Source organism: Neodiprion pinetum, chromosome 4 (genome assembly GCF_021155775.2).
Source record: "Neodiprion pinetum isolate iyNeoPine1 chromosome 4, iyNeoPine1.2, whole genome shotgun sequence".
Lineage (NCBI taxonomy): Eukaryota > Metazoa > Arthropoda > Insecta > Hymenoptera > Diprionidae > Neodiprion > Neodiprion pinetum.
The window spans coordinates 25,853,829-25,874,703 of NC_060235.2; the positions used below are offsets into that span (position 1 = coordinate 25,853,829).

A 20,875-nucleotide genomic window follows, 5' to 3' on the forward strand; every position below is an offset into this window, starting at 1 on the left:
TCAGTGTTTCATTGTACGACCTACCTCAGACTGGTGCTTTGTCTATTTTTGATACGGGTTTAATTAATACTCAAGTATATGTATACATATAAATGGTACTTATCGTTTCGCCCCGATGTTATCAATAAATGACGAGTGATAAGATTGAGTCGAAGATGCATCAAGTGAAGATGGAATGATGATATTATTCTCAAAGTAAATAGCTAGTCAGATAATTCCGGCCAAATATTCTTTACTTTGAGTTTACTTTTTTCATATCGTATTTGTGCTTCTACGCCGGAACTAGATTATACCGCTGGCGCCTACGACTATGTGAACGGAATCTAAGCGTGCGGGTAACGTGATCTAGTTCCTCGGTAAGAAAACTGGCACGTTTCTTGTCTACAGAAGCATAAAATTGTTGCTATTCAGGTTACGCCTTATTACGCACTGCAGGAACTAAAATATTCCAATTACACTTCGAAACGCCCGCGTGTACATCGCTGTTATAAAGTTGTGATTATAATTCTAGGCATAAAATTTCTAAAGATACAGATCATAGATAGTCAAAAATACGTATTTATATTATTTTACATTTTTTTTATCGCGGTTCAGTTATGGCTATAATCCAGCACACGCTTTGTTTAACAGCATACTAGAAGAAGCAAACAACATTTTTCCTATGTTATTCTTATGGAAAATCGAAAAGTGCGATGAGCCACCCCTTAATGTTAATATTATAATCTGAAATTTTAACTGGTGTCTTTGTATACGTAAATGAAACTTTCGAACCTGTTTGAAAGGATAAAAAAAATTTTTTTTCCAAATCACCCCTAATATATATGTGTATAGGTTTGATTAGGTTTTATTAGTCTTAAATAGTCTTAAATTAAATAGGTTCGTTAAATTCTATATCTGTAGTTCAACTTTACATAACCATAAATAAATTTTGCACCAGCCTCTAGGCTTAAGACCAGCACTCAGGTTGGGTTGTTGGGCAAGGATACGAACTCAGACATCTTGCCAACTCACGATCGCATTCGCACAATCTTTGGCCCCACCCCCGCTTGTAATCTGTAATAAAACGATGATGACTAATTTATGCAATTTGCAAACGATTGCCGACCGCAGCTTTGTTCTTTTTATTGTCCGACGTAGACTCACCGCATATCGGTAGATAGCCGCGATAGCATTTCCACTTGTAATGAACGAGGTACATCAACCACGAAGGCCAGTAGTCGGCTGCCTCGTAGCACCAATCGTGATACATACAACACCTGTGGATAAGAGAATTTTTTTTATGTCATATTCACCCGTTTCTTTTTCATTTATCTTTCGAAGGTGAGAAGCAGGAAATTCAACGCATCTATATTGCTGTCGCGTATCACATTTCACCTCAGGCACGAAGCTTGTTAGTGGAAGCATCGTCCCTCTTCTCTTTAATCACGTCTCCCGCACGGTCGAGAAGCGAAAAGTTTCTCACAGTTTTTGACGAGAAAAACGTGCCGGCTGCAAATTTTCTATCGCTAGTAATACCGTAGGTACTGATTATACTAATTCGACAAATTTTTTTTAGCGTTGCGAGAATTTATTTTGATCGCCTAATTTTCAAACCGTTTCAGAACGAACAGTTTCCTCAATATCTATGCGGAAGTAAAAAGTATAGACTCGAGGTGAAATGTACTCGAAAGAGAAAATCGAGGAGTATTTATTTCCTCGTAGACTCACCTGTCAATACCGTCCACGGGATATCCTGATCCTGAAAAACCGCAGTAACATCCGTATCCGACGTAATCAAAGGGGTCACACACGGTTCCACAAGATAGCACGTTGTAGAGGTTCCAAAGGGCCCGCTTTGATCTTCCTAACTGGGACGAATTGTTTTCAGCTTCGGGATTGAATCTGAGAATATCGGTTTTCTTAATTTTATACATCGAGGCCTCAAGGACGAATGGGCTCAAGAACATCGGAATTGGATTGAAAATAAACAAGACACCAGAGTTTAAGTATTTTGAACAAACAATTGTAATTAAAAACCTTTTCTCTAGTTGTTCATCATGAAAATATAAAATTGCTGGTTCAATACGGCGGACAAGGAAAAACGACAAGAGGGAAAATTTTGAATAAATTCTATAAATTATTTCGGTGTGTATTAAGCTTGTGTAAAAATTGGCATTTGAATTGGAATTCGAACCCAGCCATCTGAGGAATGCGCTTGTATTTTTTACTCACTCGATCTCCGTTGTATTCAAGACGTTTCTTGATGCCGGGGCACTTTGTGTCTGCCAGGAAAAACCCGCGTGACGCTCCTTCGCGGCGTGAGTAGCTCCCGAGGATGTGCCCCATGGGTCACCCCCGTACCCCAGGGACACCGATTTCGACGATCCTGCAGGGCCGAATCCGGGCGGCCGGGAATTCGCCCGGTTCACCGGGACATAGAGGTCCACCCCTGAAACGGTGAAACAGCAACGAACCTTTGATAATTTTCTCGAATAAGCAAAGTTCTCTTTTCGAAGGTTAAAAATAGTGATGTTTTCTCTAATTATTTTATCATGCAACGAAAGAATTGTTCTATTCAAAGTTTACGAGTACGAAGGAACAGCGTTTGAACGATATTTCGTAAAATTTTCATGAAAGAATTTCGGAATTCAGTCGTTGAGAACTCGTTTTCGGAAACCCAGTTTTTTTTTTGCGGTGGACACGATCACTCATGCTAGCTTTGTTTGAAATAAAACAATCAAATATTTTCCGATAATTGAAATTTCAATTTTTGGTAGAATTTTAGGAAAAATTATTGCAAAATTATTGCCTTGTAAAGTAATTTGTGAGCGAAAAAATAAAAAAGCTTTCGTTCAATCACTAGCTATACTCACCTATTGACAAAAAATATTTGGTTTTTTGATTTCAGATAAAGCTAGCATGAGTTGTCGTGTCCAACGCAAAAATACCGTGTTTCCAAAAATCAGTTCTCAAGAATTAAATTTTCCAAATTTTTGGCATGAAAATTCAATGAAATGTCGTTCAAATACTGTTCTTTCATGTGCTCAAAGTTTGAATGAAACAATTCTTTTATTATGTTAAAAAAATAAAATAATTACAGACAACATGCTTTTTTTAACCTTTGAAACCCGCCTTGGAAGAAGAAAGTTAGCGGGGAAAAAAACGAGTTCTTTCAGCGTATAACTTTTACCGCGCGGCCAAGGGTCAAGAATTTCTGTTTGGCACAGCTACACTTGTGAAAATAAAAAAATCAAGTAAATACAAGTAATAGTAACTGGCGCACAGGTTGTTGTTCCACCTTATCGTGAATTGCCCGCGAGAATCGTTCCTATTGTGTTTTTGTCGCTGTTTGTTCTTTTTTTTTCACCTACACTTGTTTTATTTTCCTTTACTCGGTTCCTCTTTTACCCTCTTTCCTTGACTCCAGCAGGGAGAATCGACCGAAGGAATGCCGCGAGAATGTCGCTGATTGTTTATATAACGGGTTGACACATCCCCTGAGTACGAAGGAAATTGTTTACAGTGTGAATCGCTGTAATAACACTGATAGTTAAACTGATAATAAAAATAAATATAAATCAGCCAGTCGTTGCGATTACGAAATTTTCTCAAGAAGAACACATTTCGAGGAGCACCCACGCAATTAGGCAAGGTCTTTAGGGTCGAGTCGCATAATAAATGTCAAGCGAATTTCTCTCTCAACGCTCTCTGAATCATTCGCAAAATTAAAGGATAACAGCCGAGATACTGAAAATTTTAATTATCGAAGAGAGCTCCGAGCGCTAATCAGCCCATCAAATTGCTGGAATTTGAGAGCATATTCTTAACACCGTATATATGTATATTAAAAGTATAAAGTCAAAAGAAAAACTTCCTTTCATCCGATACTCAATGCTGAAAGTCTTTGTCCGATCGGCAAACTTCCGGGTATTCGAAATCCACTCACGATCAGAGCTTCAATAACGTATACTTTGACACATATACATATGTACTCTAGTGTATATGTATAATATATGTGTATAACATGGGAATCTGAGTTTTTAGTTTTACATTCGAGTTTGCCTATGAATTGAGCTCAGAAATCGCACAGCCCTTTTCGCTATTTGATATCAGGAACCAGCGGCTGTAACACCTGCGTGTCATCTATGTTCCCAGCCAGCTGTAACGAAGGTTGTATCGCAACTTGGCCGGAATAGCGGTCAGCGCGTAGAGTAATTAGCGGTAACTGTATAATTTGTCACGGTCATTGTCATAAGATCTCTGGAAGTGCGTGAATCGTGGGAAATTTCGCGATTCGTTTCTGAAATGGTGCGTAAGCTGCAAGGTATAACGGTGCTAATGAGAATTAAAAAAAAAAAAAAAAAGGGACAAGAAAAAGGATCATGTCTCAATTCGTAATCACTGCTGAAATTATAACAACAGTACGATGCCCGATTTATACTCGAAACCGTCGTTTCATGTTGGTATTTTTTGCAATATTTGTGACGGATTTCGGAGCCGCAGTCTACTTGCCGGACAAACAACAGTCTTTCTTTCTAATTTCAGGAAATTCCTAATTAACGCGGTACGAAAACAGCAAGGTGACCACGAACCGCCGCACGGGTATTTAATCTTACAAGTAGGCATATCGGGTCCGATAAAAACCGGAGTCTGCTTCGTCGGATTGAATCGCCAAGCACGGAAAATTCGGAAAGAAAGCAACGGGGGAAAAAGTCAAGAGTTGAACTGTATGACTTTATTTTCTACAGCGCGAACCGAGTGAAAGGAAATTTGAAACGTGCTGATTTTGTGTAAAAATTTTCTCCTCGCGAAACTTTTCCTAACCGAGTCATCGTTCAGGGCGGATGAATGGCTCGTTGACAAACTGGAACTACGATTGACAATATCGAAACTTTGACGGAGGATTGATCTTTTTTGAATCAAAGATTTGCCATTTCCCCTGATTCGGTTGCAGACTAGCTTACAATTAGTCAGGGTTCGTACGCACAAGGAAAACCTGAAAAACTCAGGGAATTTTGAGTCCGTCGAAGAAATATGAGCTCGTTCTTATACGTACAAAGTATTATAAACTACACTTGAAAATTTTGTTTAGACACACCACTAATTCATATATTCTTGATGTATATTACTAGATACCCGTATCGTGGGAACGTTTAGTATGATCAAGTGACTTACCAGCGATGAAAATAAATCCGAAAGCGATGAGGATCTTCATTTTGCTAAAAAGCAGTGAAACTGTAATTAAGTAATATGTCTTTGAAAATAATTATGTAGCAGAACTTGCGACGTCTTAACTCACAAATGCGTTGTTTTCCTTGTTCGCCAATCGAATTCCTAGTTGATGTGTGAATTTCAGTTAGAGATCGACTGCCTTTTATACAAGATATTTTATTTTTTTTTATCCCCAACCTTATCTTTAACCTCCAACTGTAAATGTATTCTCGGTTGCTGATATGAACATAATTAATATCTCCAAACGTACTTAGTTTCCAATGCTGATCCGGGATATACGTCGATAATTAAAAAAAAAAAAAAAATATATATATCAAACACGTATCTTCTTTTTATGCTGATTGTGATGAAAACCGCCGCTGAATTTCTCTCCGAAAAATCGATTTTTCTAGATTTTTCGAAAATGTCATGCGTTCTTTTGATAGAACCAATTGGACATTATATCCACTATCAATAAAAGATAATACGCTTGCATCCCTTATTTTTTTGAGGGTGAACTTTAAGGGCAGTTCTTTTTACACCTTAAACGATCGAATCAGCACGTTCAAGAAATATGTCTCTAATGTTTTGCAATGTAGGTACTACAACGTCGGTGAAATGCACCTCGGGTGTTTCCCTTTAACAGTATACGGATATACGTAATTTTTTATGTGTGTACATCTGTAGATGACTGATTTTATCGGAATGGGTTATTCCTTGTCTAAAAAATTAGTGATGAAGATTATTTTCACGATGAATTTTTGGCTGAACTCTGATACGCCAGTACTTATCTTACCCCACGTATTCGAAGAATTTACGTGTAGTATTTTTCCGGGTTCATAAGTCGATTAAAAATAATTTTGATTATTTTATCACAAGTGTAGCGTACAGTACGACAAACATCATCTATACTATATAATGTGGTGAACTGATTAGAGGGTTTGAAGAACAACTTATGTGAACGTATTTTCTAATACAATCTACCACGCAGCGGATATGCGCATTTCGGTCTCTTCTTTTGACATCATATCAAATAACTTATTGTTGGTCCAAATCAGATTTGGCATACGATGGCATAGTAACAAAGTCGATATTTTGCTGAATCTGAAAGATAATTTTCCGAATTACAAGACTCTGTCACAGTGTTGAAACATGCTCGCACCTCTACAAGCCAATCACTGAGCGACAATTTCGGCCTTTTTAGAAAAATACCTTCAGGAATAAATCAAATTCTATCAATATCGTTTCATGTTTGCACCATGCCTTGAAAGAGGCCTGCCAAGTCTTACGCACCGATTTAATTTTTCATTTGGATTTCCATCAATGTACGAATTATTTTGTTCTTTATTTATGTTTTATTATCATTTGTAGTTGGGTAAGCTTAGGGTCAGCGTGAACCTAGCGTGGCAGCAATATGATTCCAGAGAGATGTGGAAGCTAAAGTTTAAGGTCACGTAGTACTCTTACCCTTACCGACCGAGCAAACTCACCTTTTCTTCCTCTCATTGCATTTTACTTTGTGACTGATAGAATGAAAATGTATCCCACGAAGCATGCTGTTCTGCGTCATACGAATTTTCTCACATCAAAGTAATTGCTTCAAAGTAATTGCCAAGTGGTCAGACTCATAATAAGTAGAATAATTTTTTACGATTATCTGACAGGCAACTCTTATTTCGTGAAAAAATATACCTTATAAACTTTTCACACGTTCGTTTCAGATCACGTTCAAATTCTTCCTTATTCACCATCCCGACTGTTTTAACAACTACGCTCTTAAAACCCTAAAAGTGAAGGCATCATTGTTTAACACAGCGAAGCCATACTCGGTGCTATTTTTATGCCTCGAAATTATTATATAGATAAAATAATCGATATTCATCGATTTATTTCTTACATTAGCGAGCTTTTCAACACTGGCTTTGCGTTTTTTTATACACATCATATGTCACGCAGTTGACGTATTGTTTACGAAATTCACCACGTTACGATGGAGTAGTAAGAAGGAGATAACACTCAAGCAGCGCTCGGCTCAAAAGTTGGTCGGGTTTTTCCGGCAACGTAACAGAAATTGTCAAGGTGTGATGTAACCGCCTCTTCCGCACTCTGCCCCCTTCCCTCTATGATCTTACGATTTGCCGTTTGTCACTTTTACTTCGGATTTAATGTCGATTGAGGTTGTAAAAGCAATTACTCAGTTTTCACTCACTTAAAATGCGTATTTTACGAATTTACGGAGTATATTTATAGCACGAAGGTTTATAGGTTACGATACCTTCTTTTTTCACATTTTACAGCGAAAATTTTGCTTTTTCAACAAGAGGCGCTCGTATCGCATTCAGACAATTCTTCTTACGTTACCTCAAAACTGGGGACAAGTTTTATTGCAGAATATTGTCTCTTTCCTACTAATCCGTGGTTCAGCCTAATATGCCATATTGTATATAGTTCAGGCGTACGTCATATATCTAGTCTTAAAGGTCTAAAAGTGGTTGAAAATTCTTGATCGAATAAACAATTTCTACAATGTTAGAAATGTTAGAACTGGTATATTTCAACTCTCAGTGCATCGATCGTATTGATATAGGGCCTAAATGAAAGCTCTAAAAATCTAAAAGGATAAGAAACTTGTCTGATGTCGAATTTCATCGTGAGAGGGGAGGAATATGTGATAAAATTCTTGCTGGATAGGCCAAAGGCTTATGTTCGCGGTAAAAGACAAAAGTTCGTCGGCTCGCGCGCGCTTATGTTTTTTTTTTAACGAACTCAGCGCGATCGGCGATCGCCGATCTTGATTTTTCATACTTTCAAATATATACACACGGTTCGTTCATACATATCGTACGTAGTAAAATTTTATCACGCAGCCTTACGTATATTGTTACTTAGTGTTGTGAATGACTTCGACCGCGTTAGACTGGCAAAACCTAATTATAGGTATTTATGTCGATTATACAATACAGTAACAGATCATTCGAATTATCGCTTCTGATCTTTACTACATGACTAGGGAACGGAGACGCGCGCGCTGCTCGCTCAAAGGGTATGAAAACAATAAATCGGATATGAAAAGGATATATCAGTGAAATAATTTTTGGATATAACGAGATTCGACTGTGTATTGTGCAATAAAAAAGTGCATTCGTCATTGTACCATTGTGTATTGTGTATTTTTATATTATACCATATTGGTCATCGCAGTGTTCGCGATGTGCGACTTTGAATTATTTCGACGATATGAACTGTTTCTTGGTATATATAAAGATACACAATACACAATGGTACAATGACGAATGCACTTTTTTATTGCACACAATGCACGATCGAATCTCGTTATATCCAAAAATTATTTCACTGATATAACCTTTTCGTATCCGATATATTCTTTTCAGAGCCTTTGAGCTAGGATTCGTAATTAACGACTCCGAAAATCCCTGGATACCAAATCCAAGTCCATCGAACCCGAAGAGAAATGGTAAAAAATTACACATATACTTTGTTTCAACTGAAGCATAGGTGATTGGCAAGCTGATAGAGAGACTCCGAAAACGGAATTCTCGTATATCGTCATTTCGACGAAAGCTTAGACCACACACGTACATACGCAACTGTCAAACTGACAGCGGGACTCTTAGAAGTTGATTATTATTATAAATATTTATATTTCAAGTATAAGACTCGAGCTGCCATCTAGGAAAGCGACGATAAGCTTATTGCAGAAATCGATAAATGTCTTCGCCTGAGCTTTAAGTCCCGCACCATCGGTAACAGAGCATGGTCAAAGCATTACTCGGGTGCTTGTAAATTGATTTTTCAAAATAAATAATTCTTATCACTTTGCATGCTTATCTTTGCTCGGGTTTCTGTCCCCAAAGTTTATTCACATTTTAAAACTTCGAGTGATTGACAGCAGAAAAAAATTATCTGAATACCGTTATCTTTTAAAAAACATACCAGTTCTCAAAATTAAATGAAAAGGAACACGAAGCGCTAATATAAGATATTTTATAGGCGTAATAACGGTAGAAAAAGAGAACAATCATCCTAAATTGATGAAACAATTACAGCTTTGGATTTTCATGAACATTGTATTAATTTTTCTGCATATATGTGATATTTTTTTCCAGTATTTTACCATATCTCATTAACACTATTCCTTCCTGAAATTTGGAACATATTTGTATATACAGTCAATATGTCCATGGCTTCGAACCGTTCGTGATATAATTACATCTGATGTGGGTAATAAAGTGGTGTACGGTGCGATGGAAATAATCTGAGTTTATATATCCACGTTATGGCGATCGTTACTGCAGCAGCAAAATGCATCGAGCAAGATTAGAAGCCATGTGTTACATCGCGTAAATATGATTGCGCATAAATCCTCCTCCGTCATAATTTCGTTTCTGATGTTGAGGAGAGTAATATTTGGCCATGAATCCGGCGGAACAGATGGCCTGAAATTTGGTATAAATACGAAGAAGTCCGGCACCGAGCCACACATAAAATATTATAAACGCGCTTGATTCACCAGGTCAGTGACAGGAAGAACTTTTCTAAGTCGGCAGACGTTGTCAGGTCGAATTACAGTGAAAAAAACTAGTTTGTAACATGTCTGTTGTTTACATCCAGTTAACAGTTCGTTAGATGCTTCTACGCCGTAGTTTACACGTTGTGAAAGTCGCAGCGTCAGGGCAGCAAAGAAATGGGTCACGTAATACTTTTTCCTTCCTCTATCGGACTCTCAATTCTTTGTAATCGTACTTCACAGACTTTGGAGTAACATCAGAACTGTTCAACTTTTTGCTGTATTGACTTGAACATAAACACTTTTAGAAATTGTCGGTCCATCGCAATGAACTGAAGGTTCTAGGTGATTAAGGTTTATTCCGAAACTCTTTTCGATTGCGACAATTCTTTTTTTGTTAAAAATATTCATGGAAATAAGTGGTAGAAAAGTCCAATTCTTAGTTTGATTGAAATTTGAAACACCGTAACGCAGAATAGACAGCTGAATCGATTGTGGAAAGTGGACGTTCAGATAACTTCGTACCTTTGAATGACATACAAATTCATCACCATGACGTGAAATAATTTTTCGTTTTATTATCGCTTAACCTCCTAAAATTTTTTACAGAAAGATGTATATGTATACGATTCTATTTTGATAAACAGATAGACAGTAAATCACGACCAGCCGCGTAACGCTCATGTAAATCCGTCAATTTGATCTCAAAGTAACCGAAGCAAATTGCATATCTCACCGAATCGTGGGTAATGAGAAATGCCAAAAATAATATTGGCAAATGGCAAGCCAGAACACTCTGACGCATCTGAGTAGACTAGAGAAGCAAAAACGAAGAAGAAGGAAAAAAGTAACCATATCTTACGCGTAAATTAGGAATGCAAAATCGAAGAAGAGGACATAACGGAGCGATAAACGAGAGCTTGGACAAGTCGGAGGATCATAAGTTACACGGCGAGAACTCCGATTCTGCGAAGGAATACGAGGAGCCACGTGCAAGCCCACAGTTCCGTCGTTGGGCTAATCACATATGGAACGTGTCCAACAACGTTACGAACAGACTGCGAGAACTGGTGGGTAACAACCGGGGCTCTAATACCACGAGGCGTAACTGTATCGCGGAAGAGAGCCGTCGGGATGAAAGCAACGTGGCTAACGGAAGCAACGGCTGGACCACATCCAGTGGTTTCACCGAACCGACAAACCGAATTAACGAGAATGCCTCCAGCAGACGGCCCCATAGTCAAAACGGCAAAAACCACGGGAGAAGTAAATCGTCGAAAGCCAAGAGCCGCAGGTATGGTAACAGACTCGATCACGTGACGGAGGATCACCGGATGTACCAGGTAATTGGGAATAGAGTTGAGTCGGTACCGTTAGCCACGTATCCTCCAGTTTTAATACTGCCCAGGATTCATCGAGGAACCAATGTCCATCAGATTCAGACCGGCTTCTACCGGTCAAGACATGACGTGTTAAAGTGCCGTCATGTGCACGGTGATGACTCCGCTAATGCAGCCCGATGGTACCGGCACTATCATCATGCCGATAAACGATGGGGCTACGAAGAGTCTCGTCACGGTGAGGACTACTCGTGCTTATTGGAGCGTCATGAAATACCGGAGAACCTCGGCTCCTTGACTAATGAACCAAAGACTCGACGAGCCAAGAGAAAATCTGTAGGAAACTCTCACGAAGAGATGAGAAGTCAGCCTGTCGACTGCGATACTAGCATGTCAAAACGACTCGGTACTCGTGGCAGTGATTTTGTTGTTGGAAAAAATTGCGGGGTCGAAAACATGCAGCTCAACTCGAGCCACTGTTCGAAGCCTAGTAGGCATGCCAAACATAAGAAGGTTGGTTGGGACCTGCAACTCTCCGATATAACGTCTCAGGATCCCAGTTCAGAGGACCCATCGAAGGCTGCTCTGTCCGCGAAGCCATCCGAGCATTCCGTCACTTTGAACATCGAAGCGACCAAATCGAGGGCTTACGGAATCGCTGACAATGAAGTACCCGTGAAAGGCAACAACGCCTTAAGAGATAAGGTCCCAATACTTTCTATAAATGAAAGTGCAGCGATTAAGAATTTCGATAGCTTCGACAGCACTGAGAGATCTCGTTGCATGGACGTTGAAGAGACGATAACTAACGATCGCCAAAAGCCAAACGATGACATCGTGAGGTGGCCTTCGGAAACGGAAAACAGTTTTGACTCCCTCCTGCGAAATCTGCGTGCTCGTATGGATACACTAGCAAATGTTCATTCTGTGGACAGTGCTGGACAGAGTTCAACGGAATTGGAAACGAAGAAAGACGAGTCCAGCTTCACGAAAGGATCGTGTATCGTTGCTTCTTGTTTGGCAGGAACTTACCTGCATCCGTATTTAGAAAATAGACACAATATTAAAGTAGCCGACTACTCAATTGAGGCGAATGAAGACGCACGCCCATCATTTTCTGACAGGATTCACGACATATGGCGAGACGGTGGAACAAGGGTGTGGAGAAGCCCTACACGCGAAACGTCGCCGAGGTACGATATGAAATCGGAAAAGGATTTGTTTTCAAAATTATCGGTCGCAGGGCTAAACCAGCAGCCTATATTTCGGCAATATTTTACGGGGTATAATAATGCCGTAACACTGACTCAAATTTTGGAAGAACTGATTGACTCGAGGTCGAAGAGTAATACTGCTTCTGCTCCGGGAGTCTTTGAGGAATCAAAACCACCGTCGAGATTCTGTCGGAAGCAATCTAGAACATGTCTGGTGGATATTGGCGTTCAAATAGCGACCGTCATGTCGAACACATCCTCCCAGGACCCAAGATCGAACTCAAGGCATCGTTTTTTTCACAAGCAAGCATCTCGTGCTGGAACCAGAAGAACTGTTGAGCCTCGAACATCTAAACTCCGCATTGAAACGCCGAGACCCTTGCAAGTCTTTTCCGGCCACAGCATAATCCCCATTTCGTCTGTACAATTTATGCCAGTTGTTGCTCAAGCTCTCACAGATCCGCTTGGGTTTCAATCACCGCTACAGCGGGAACATTCCGTAATCATCGATAATCCTGTAGTTCAGGAAAGGAGTCAAACTTTAGTGATGGACTATTGTGCAAAATATTCGCCTACAGAATGCCGGGTGGCGAGAGAATCACCTTTCGCCATGCAGGGTCAACGCTTGGCTTCATCTTGTATGAAAAATTCGAATTCAGTCGGAATGAATCGAGAATCCATTGACCAACGGGAACATCTTTTGTCTCTGGTACTCGAGCAAGAATGGCAACGCAGTGCAAGAGTTCCAAGACAAGGTGAAAAATCTGACTCTATACCTGTTCGACATCGGGAATCCGAATCCACAAAAGCCAGATCAAGTGCCTTGGCTGAAGACACATCTGTAACGAAGAGTAGCCGTTCGTGGTGGTCGAAAAAGCTCAGCTTCTATAAAAACAGTAAATTGAAGGTGAAGATAGCGTCGTTTCTGAAATACTTGACCAAAAGCGGTGCCAACGATAAAGATCACACGAAGAAACATTCTTCGAATCCGGTTACCCATGACACTGTCTCTGCAGCAGCAACTAATAATGTAGCTCCCAAACCGCCCGTCAGAGTCAAGCGAAAAAACCTGGGTGCCAATCGTAAGTCGAGCAAATCAATACAGTGGGAATCGAATGACAAGATTGAGTCATTTTTAATGACGGATAACCGGCGTTCAATGAAGGGTACTTTGCATCGTCCGGCTGGTAGAAAACCCACCGTGAGTTGTGGTACCAATACTAGACACAAAAAATTTCGAAAAACAAGTTCCAGGGAGTTCGGAAAGACAACATCATCGACACGTAAGGAACACATGGTCAGACCAAGGGCATTCCGAGTTTCTCGGCAACTTTGCACTGATCCTTTTAATGCGCTAAAAAATTATGCTGAGGTGACGGTGACATCGGAAACCATTCAAGACCCTAAACAGAAATCCGTCTGTTCTTCAACCACCGGCAGACTGGGTTCGACCGATCCTTTACTTTCTCCTGAGGGAAATTCCGAACCGTTGAATAACCCTGCCGAGAAGGCGAAGGAAAAATTTAAAATGACCCGCAGTTTGTCATCAAAAATTCCTTTGGCCACTAGACTGGTGAACACGTCAACCGTTTCCGGTAGCCGACCAAGTACAGCTCCAATTCTCGACAACAAATCGCGTAATTTCTCGCCGCCGAATGGTTTTCGCAATGATTTAAAAACTGGGAAGCTCTTTGACGGAATTTCTGGTTATCAGGACACCGGGCAGAAAATGCTCTTCAAACACAATAGATCTTCTCTACTACGGGCCAATACCAGTATGCTGAAAAAGTCCGCATTTGGAGTTCCTGCTAAGTCAAGAAAGAGGTCGAGAGATAAAGACGTGGTGAGGCAACCAATTTTAAATGCCTTAAGAAGTTCCCATGCAATTACCAACGCTGAACCTCAGAAGTTATTACCGGTGAACGAGATTCAAAGTACGAAAATTGATCTGCAGGGGAAGCAATTGGAATGTAACAATGATGATATAAAATCAGAAAGCTTGTCAGATTTAGAAGAAACTAAGATGGGAAACTATTCAGAACTGCCTACTGAGCCATTGTGTTCAGAACACACGAACGAAGAAATTGTCGAAAAAGAACCTGAATGTGAGGCTTGTGAAGATTCCCACAAAGAGACGAAAGGACTAACAAATGGAAGGAAATTTGCAAATTGTCTCACTCCATCGTCGAAACTGGAGCCTAGTCGAGAGAAAAATACAAATTCTTTCCATAACGTTAGTCACATAACTAAAAACCTGGAAAGCTCAAACGACAAACAACAATCACTCAAAATCAGAGGTATCTCACCGTCAGAAGTGACAGAAAATTGTTTTAATATTGATGATGCGAAAGAAATATCATTTGTGAATTTTGAAGCAAATAAATTCCGACACGATAAGAGTTTCGTATCGATGGGTGGAAAAAAAACTTGGGAATCTCCTTCGGCGCTACGACGTCAGAAAGAGAATAAGACGAAGTCAGAAGAAAGCGAGAATTTAGCAGGGCGACTATTCGGGTGTGAAGATTTCAACAGCGCATTAGTTCGCATCTCAGAATCTAAGGAAACGTCGTATGAAATTTGTCATTTTGGTTCGAAGTCTTTACCCATTGACTATTTCTTTGACGAAGACGAAGCGCGAATTTCTTTTGCTCGCGAATTTGAAATAAGCGGCGTGGAAAGTAAGGTAAATGGCAAAAAGTCGCAGTCTAAACTCGTCTATTCAAATGTTGGCACAGCGGCAAAAAAGTTATTCAAACATTCTGACATGCATGAAAAGAAACCTGCGTCTTGGAACAAGAAAATAAGTACGATCGGTAGGTCAAAGAAAATATTTTCGTCTGGCTTGGTTAGTAAAGTGCAAAATCCAATAGTCCAAATTAACAAATCTGGAAAGGTTGAGCCGAAAGCGACTGGCAAGAGCCCAAAGATTGTTCCTCGAGCGACTTACCAGAAAAGTAGCAAAAAGAGAGAAGGCCAAGTGCGGAAGTCGAAATTTAAGAAGCGAAATGGCGGTTCTAAAGAGGTTTCAGAATTCATAACCAGCGTTCTAGATACCGTGTTAAGTAGAGTGGTTGAAGAAAACCGAAAGGTGAATTCAAGCACAATTTCGTCAGCAAAAAATCGTCAACATATTCTTCTGGTTGATTCTGTAGAACCCGAAATCAGTCGAAACATCCACTCTACTGTTGAGAGCAAAATTGATACGAAATTCTCTCCGTCTTTTCCAGCAAAACCAGAGGAAAGACCGACAGATTCATTCTGCCAGAAACAAGCAGATTCTGAACTGAAACGAGCACAGCAACATCCGGTCTTGACAATTGGGTCGAACGTGTTGTTAGACGTGACTAACGAAGGGCAAACGGATTGGGAAAGAATACGATTGTCTAAAAAGTTCTCCACGGTGAGCGAACCGCTGCCGGAAAGTGAGGTCAGTGAATTGTGCGTACTTTCGACGGTAACAAGTGCAGATGATGGAGGTGAGATAAGGGTAACCCATACCGACGAAGACGGGACACTCGATAACTCTCAGATCAGTCATCGCGACAATGAGCCAAGGATTATTACTAGGCCGTTGAAAATAGATACCGAAGCGGATTGTCATTCGACTCAATCGATTAACGCATTTGAATTCGGAGAGGCTGCGGACAGACAGGAGAAACTTCGTTCGTCAATGTTCAACGTCCATCTCGGGACCTGGGTAGAGTTTCGAAAATTGGAAGGACGGGGTTGCGCAGGATGGATGCAGGAAAACGGGAAATTATCGCGAGCAGAAAGTACATCGATTCGGGTGACGGACGACGAGAATAGTTCGACGAGCAGCAAGAGCAGGAGAAATGTCAAGATCGATAACAAAGTACTGGAGGAAAAGGTCAAGTGTAGCTTGGAGAAAGGCGTCCCTTTAAAGACGATCACAATCACGGATCCTTCCATCATTAGGCCCAGCAGTAGTTCGGACAGTAGCGCTAATTTGACAGTGGACGAAAAAGTGCAGGGTAAAGATCTGCACCATGAAAACTCCTTGAAAATGCTCTGTAATTATCAAGGCAAGTCACTGGGCGTCAAGAGCGAAGGACAAACCTTGCAGACGACTCGACTTAGTCACAGAAATCCGGACACCTGTATGGATACTGGTAAGGAGACGTTAATTTTAGAAATTCCATCGAAGACGAGAAATTTTGGGCCAGACGTTGTGGAAAATATTGTGATAATAGGTAATAGGGAAAGCAGAGTTGTGGAACAGCATGATTCCGTTCTGAGCTTCAAATTGAAGAAAAAACGTTTGCGACCGAGGGGTACGTTGATACCGAGGTACAAAAGCAGCCTTGTAGGTTCACCGGTGAGAAACGCCGTGCCTCGGAAACAGAAATATGGCAAAAGCACAAAATTGACTTACAAAACAAATCTAGTCGTAGATAACGAAGTGAAATAGACTGGCAGCAATTATATAACGTCCCGTGATGCGATAGGAATTAATTTACTTCAGCATTTAGTTATACTTAAATTTTTATGTATATTTATATTTATTATCTTTATATTTATTATAGGATTTTGTAATCGGTGTAACCACGTTTTTCACGCGTTTTGTACTAAGAATTTATCATTTTATGATTGAATAATAACTTTCATAGAGTATAATCTGTGAACAATTATCAATGAGAAATGATTGATAGAAATTTCTTCAAATACCGATTTATATCAACCTGATTGTCACTATTTTATTGAGTGAAAAGAAAAAAAAGGAAACTACGGAAGCAAATAAAATTTTGAAACATATTTCGGACCCGATTGAAAAAAATGGTGTAACCTCTTTTTAACATAAAAATTACAACTACAACCTTTTTCAAATTCTTTACAATTTCGATTCTATTATATTGACTTTAAATTTATATACCTTCGTCATTATGAGTTGTGAAATTTTCAAATATCAGCTAAAGGTTATTGAATGAGACGAGATTTCAACATAAAATTAAACACCATCGTATCTTGGAGGTGTTTTTGGCTGCAGCAGACAAATCTTTCACTGTATCGACATGGTATTTATTTAAACAGCTAGTAACGACTTTCCACCTAAACCGAATGACAGTACTTACTTGATGTACGACCTGCTGGAAACCAATAAATTTCGAAACAGCCTGAAAGGTCTCTTTGGACTCGAGAAGAGGCGATTGTAACTTTATTTCGCATACAACAATTTATTACAGTGCTGCTGAGTAAGCTTTATCCCTATTTGACAAGAATATGACATTTAATTTATAACAAACTAAACACCTTTGTTCAAAAACTTAGAAATTACCCAATTTGTAGATATTTCTTAGATAGTTCGTGGCATCAATATATGTAAAAAAAAAAAAAAAAAAAATAGAATACTGTTTAGATAATTTCTTAAGACACAAGTGAAGATTGTTAATTTATTTGTGCGACGATACTTCCAAAATTGCATACATTTCAACGTTGTAAAAATCTTGCCATTTTATTTCAATTTTCTCTCTTTGTCGTTCACGCAAAATTTTAAAAACATCTGATTTCGCATAAATTTTTTAACCAAACGTCATGCGAGCATTCGCTGCCGGTAAAAAGAGACTCGATGAGGAAAAGGCTTCAGGCATTTGCCGCTGGGTGACACTACGAAGTTCGCCTTTGCGTTATCGAAGTTCGCACGGAGACAGAAATCCGCGAGCGATTCGCTCGCGTTTCGCGAGGGACGAGGAGCTACATCCAACTCGGTGATTACGTACTTGACTGGCAGTGGGATGTTGTTTCATATGCTACGTATTTATTCGCAGCACATCACCATGCCCCGTATTTATCTGGGTTATCATTTCAAGTCTGACCGAGGCGTTATCTATTTCGTTACATTTAAAAAAAAATTCAGTAATAAAATATCTAATTATACAACCTCGTTAGACATACTGACCAAATTTAAAACGATCACGATGCGAAATAATCTTAGATTTCAATTCTTTTCAAAGTATTTTGAGCCGAATTAAACGTAGCACGTGCTTGTATAATTTTGCATAAGACATTTAAATTTTGCAGGTCTAATTTCCTGTATGCGTTACGCTGCAAATACTGTATACTATACATATGGATTATAGTTTCGAGTGCTCGATCGTTTCGAACAAACGCTTCTTGATGTTTGAGGTATTTTAAATAGATTGTTGATGCGTCAAATTCGCCACAGTAAGCACGATCGCAATTAACGATAACTCGTTCGCAAGCACTCTACCTATACGTGTGTCACGATCAGGGCATGAACCGTTGGACGAAAATACTTGTTTCAAGCCAGGAAATGTTCTAATAATAGCCGGCGACTTCATGTCCCGCAAACTATTTAAAAAATGACATACAAAAGCTAAATTAAAAGGTAAGTTCAGGATAAAAATAACTGGAAGCATTGAATCATCCATAAGTTCGATAGATATTTAGTGTCAATTAAGTCCGTCAGATGGGATTTTATCGAAATTTGCGTACTTTGTTGAAAAAGAGTGTCTTTTGCGCTGGGTTATCGAACGTGAAACTTATACTAGATAGCTTATTAATATCCTGGTGATAATAATTCGGGTAGTCAAATGAAATGTACTGAGAATATGTGACTTACTAGTTGCGATAATAATGACGGTTAAATCGTAAAATTTATCACAAGTTTTAGAGCTGTGAGTAGATTATAAAATAATTACTTTTGCTTTCGTGTTACCGCTTTACCTGAATTTAATTTAATTCAGTTTTCATTTAAACTACAACATTATTTCTTTAAATTTAAATTCACGAAAACAATAAAAACGAATCGAAAGATCGAGCTGTTATGGTACTAGGCTTAAAATTTATGAAAAACGCAATACTTTTCAGGACTTTTTTCGCAAAAAAATGAAACCAGACTATCGCAATGAAGAAAAAATATTCTTGTTTACGGTTTTAAACAATTAGCGATTTTGAGAAAATAAAACAACTGCATATTCTTAGGAAAAAGCTGTAAATCAAGATGGAAAAAATCTAGTGAAGAATTGTTTCAACATCTTTTTTCGTTTTCGAGTTATATTTATTTGAAAAGTAGAAGCAGGTAATTTTTCGAAAATCTATTACTGAAAAACGAATTGATATATGAAATGTCAAGAAAATTGGAAATTCTCCTTTCGATTGGCAAAATGAAATTAAACGATATAAAGCAAGTCAAAAATTCGGACCCCAAATTTCGTCCGATTAGATAAAAGACGTCCCCTATCTTGAGTAATTTTTTATTTTTTTTGCTCATTAATCTTCATCCATCACCTAGAATTATTTAAAGTTTGTTTTTTTTTTTGGTAACAAAGAAACAGAATTCGTTGCTACGAAAATTCAAATTTTCAACGAAATTTTCATCAAATCAACGTTCTTGTAACAAGTGTGAAAAAAAAAATTGCTCATTCGTCGCAGTGTAAAATGTAGGCGTTACATTTACATATTACCGGTGACCGTCATTCACGCTATACGAAATTTGCGAACACTTCCATGAGACCTTCAACCTACATTAGCAAGAGGCGACGTTACGCGAACACGTGGCGGCAGATCACATGCAGCCATTCAGCAGTACAAGGTATTATACGTATGTACCTACAAGCATCCGCAGCGTTCGCCGGAATCGCTCTCATTTAAGCGGTACTGCAGCATATGAGCAGCAGTGTCACGGGCTCATTAGGATAGGCAAATTGACGTGACATTGTTCAACAAGGATGTATCTTTCCCGTTTATGTAACCACCGACACTTAGCACTTTGCATATACGGTTGTATAACACCACGAATGATTACGAGCACTTGTAATACGTTATTATTCGCTGTGAGCCGCCGCTTGGAAGGGAGTAGGGATGATAAAATCGATTCCGATTCTACCCGAGAATCGATTCTGTGGTCAAAAAACTCGATTCTTTAGATTCGATTCCCAGTTATCAGAATCGATCTAGAATCGATTCTTAGCGGTCGGAGGATGAACGGAGTTTGATAAAAATTGCTACTACAAAGTTTTTATGATAGCTGGTTGCGAATCCACTGTCAGTTAGGAAAAAATTGTGACTTCTAACAACTGCACGTTAAATATGGTAGTCCAAAGCTCAGAATTCGTTTTATTTTCGTAGACTTTGGTACCTTAGGGTTTTTTACTCGCTGATTGCGAATTTCACATTGTGCTTCTAAAGTTTCAATATGATAATGAGATTATTACCGTTGTTGTTATTATTATTTCAGCTCAAGACGAGTTTGATAACGAAAAGTTCACAGACTGGCTCATGCAGGTCAGTCTATACCCCACTTGTTATTATACAGTCCTGTTATTTTCCTACAGAATTCGAACTTTTAAATGTTGTCCGTAACTGTGTTATCGTTTTCAGAAAACCACAGCAGAAAATAACTGCAACTTGCTGATACGATGAGTTGTACTCGGGATTTTTCAGCTTCGTCGACTCATCTTTGATTATCTTCATTCTTCATGTATATGACGGAGACATTCACGATGTTTCTAACTGCTCTGATCAGTTGTACAATACATAGATGATATGTTTCACGACACTGAATAAGGGCCACTTTTATTTCCTCTTCACTATTATACATATACCCTCCGGCGATAAACTTTCCC

At 39.1% G+C, this 20,875-nt stretch overlaps 1 protein-coding gene across 4 annotated transcripts; it reads right to left on the minus strand.

Annotated features, from left to right (window-relative positions):
• Nucleotides 1-617: 617 nt before the first annotated feature.
• On the minus strand, nucleotides 618-20,040 carry LOC124217531 (phospholipase A2-like). Of its 4 annotated transcripts, none has more exons than XM_046623305.2 (5): nucleotides 19,864-20,040; nucleotides 2,212-2,428; nucleotides 1,708-1,881; nucleotides 1,144-1,256; nucleotides 618-1,053 (listed from the first exon to the last, which is right to left on the minus strand). In XM_046623305.2, exons 1-5 carry the CDS (start codon nucleotides 19,895-19,897, stop codon nucleotides 947-949), a joined length of 645 nt encoding a protein of 214 aa, XP_046479261.1. In that variant the 5' UTR covers nucleotides 19,898-20,040; the 3' UTR covers nucleotides 618-946. The 4 variants fall into 4 exon arrangements, with proteins under 4 accessions (XP_046479261.1, XP_046479262.1, XP_046479260.1 ...); XM_046623306.2 differs by having other exon boundaries at nucleotides 19,860-20,040; XM_046623304.2 differs by having other exon boundaries at nucleotides 19,852-20,040.
• Between the last annotated feature and the right edge of the window lie 835 nt (nucleotides 20,041-20,875).

What these genes read in the sequence shown, in the direction of transcription:
- LOC124217531 (XM_046623304.2), bottom strand. Translation starts at nt 19,897, where the DNA reads ATGAGAGCGATTCCGGCGAACGCTGCGGATGCTTGTAGGTACATAC. An exon ending in CCCGTGGACGGTATTGACAG is followed by an intron (nt 1,257 to 1,707) that starts GTGAGTCTACGA and finishes TCTTATCCACAG; the next exon opens with GTGTTGTATGTATCACGATT. An exon ending in CGGCTATCTACCGATATGCG is followed by an intron (nt 1,054 to 1,143) that starts GTGAGTCTACGT and finishes GTTTTATTACAG; the next exon opens with ATTACAAGCGGGGGTGGGGC.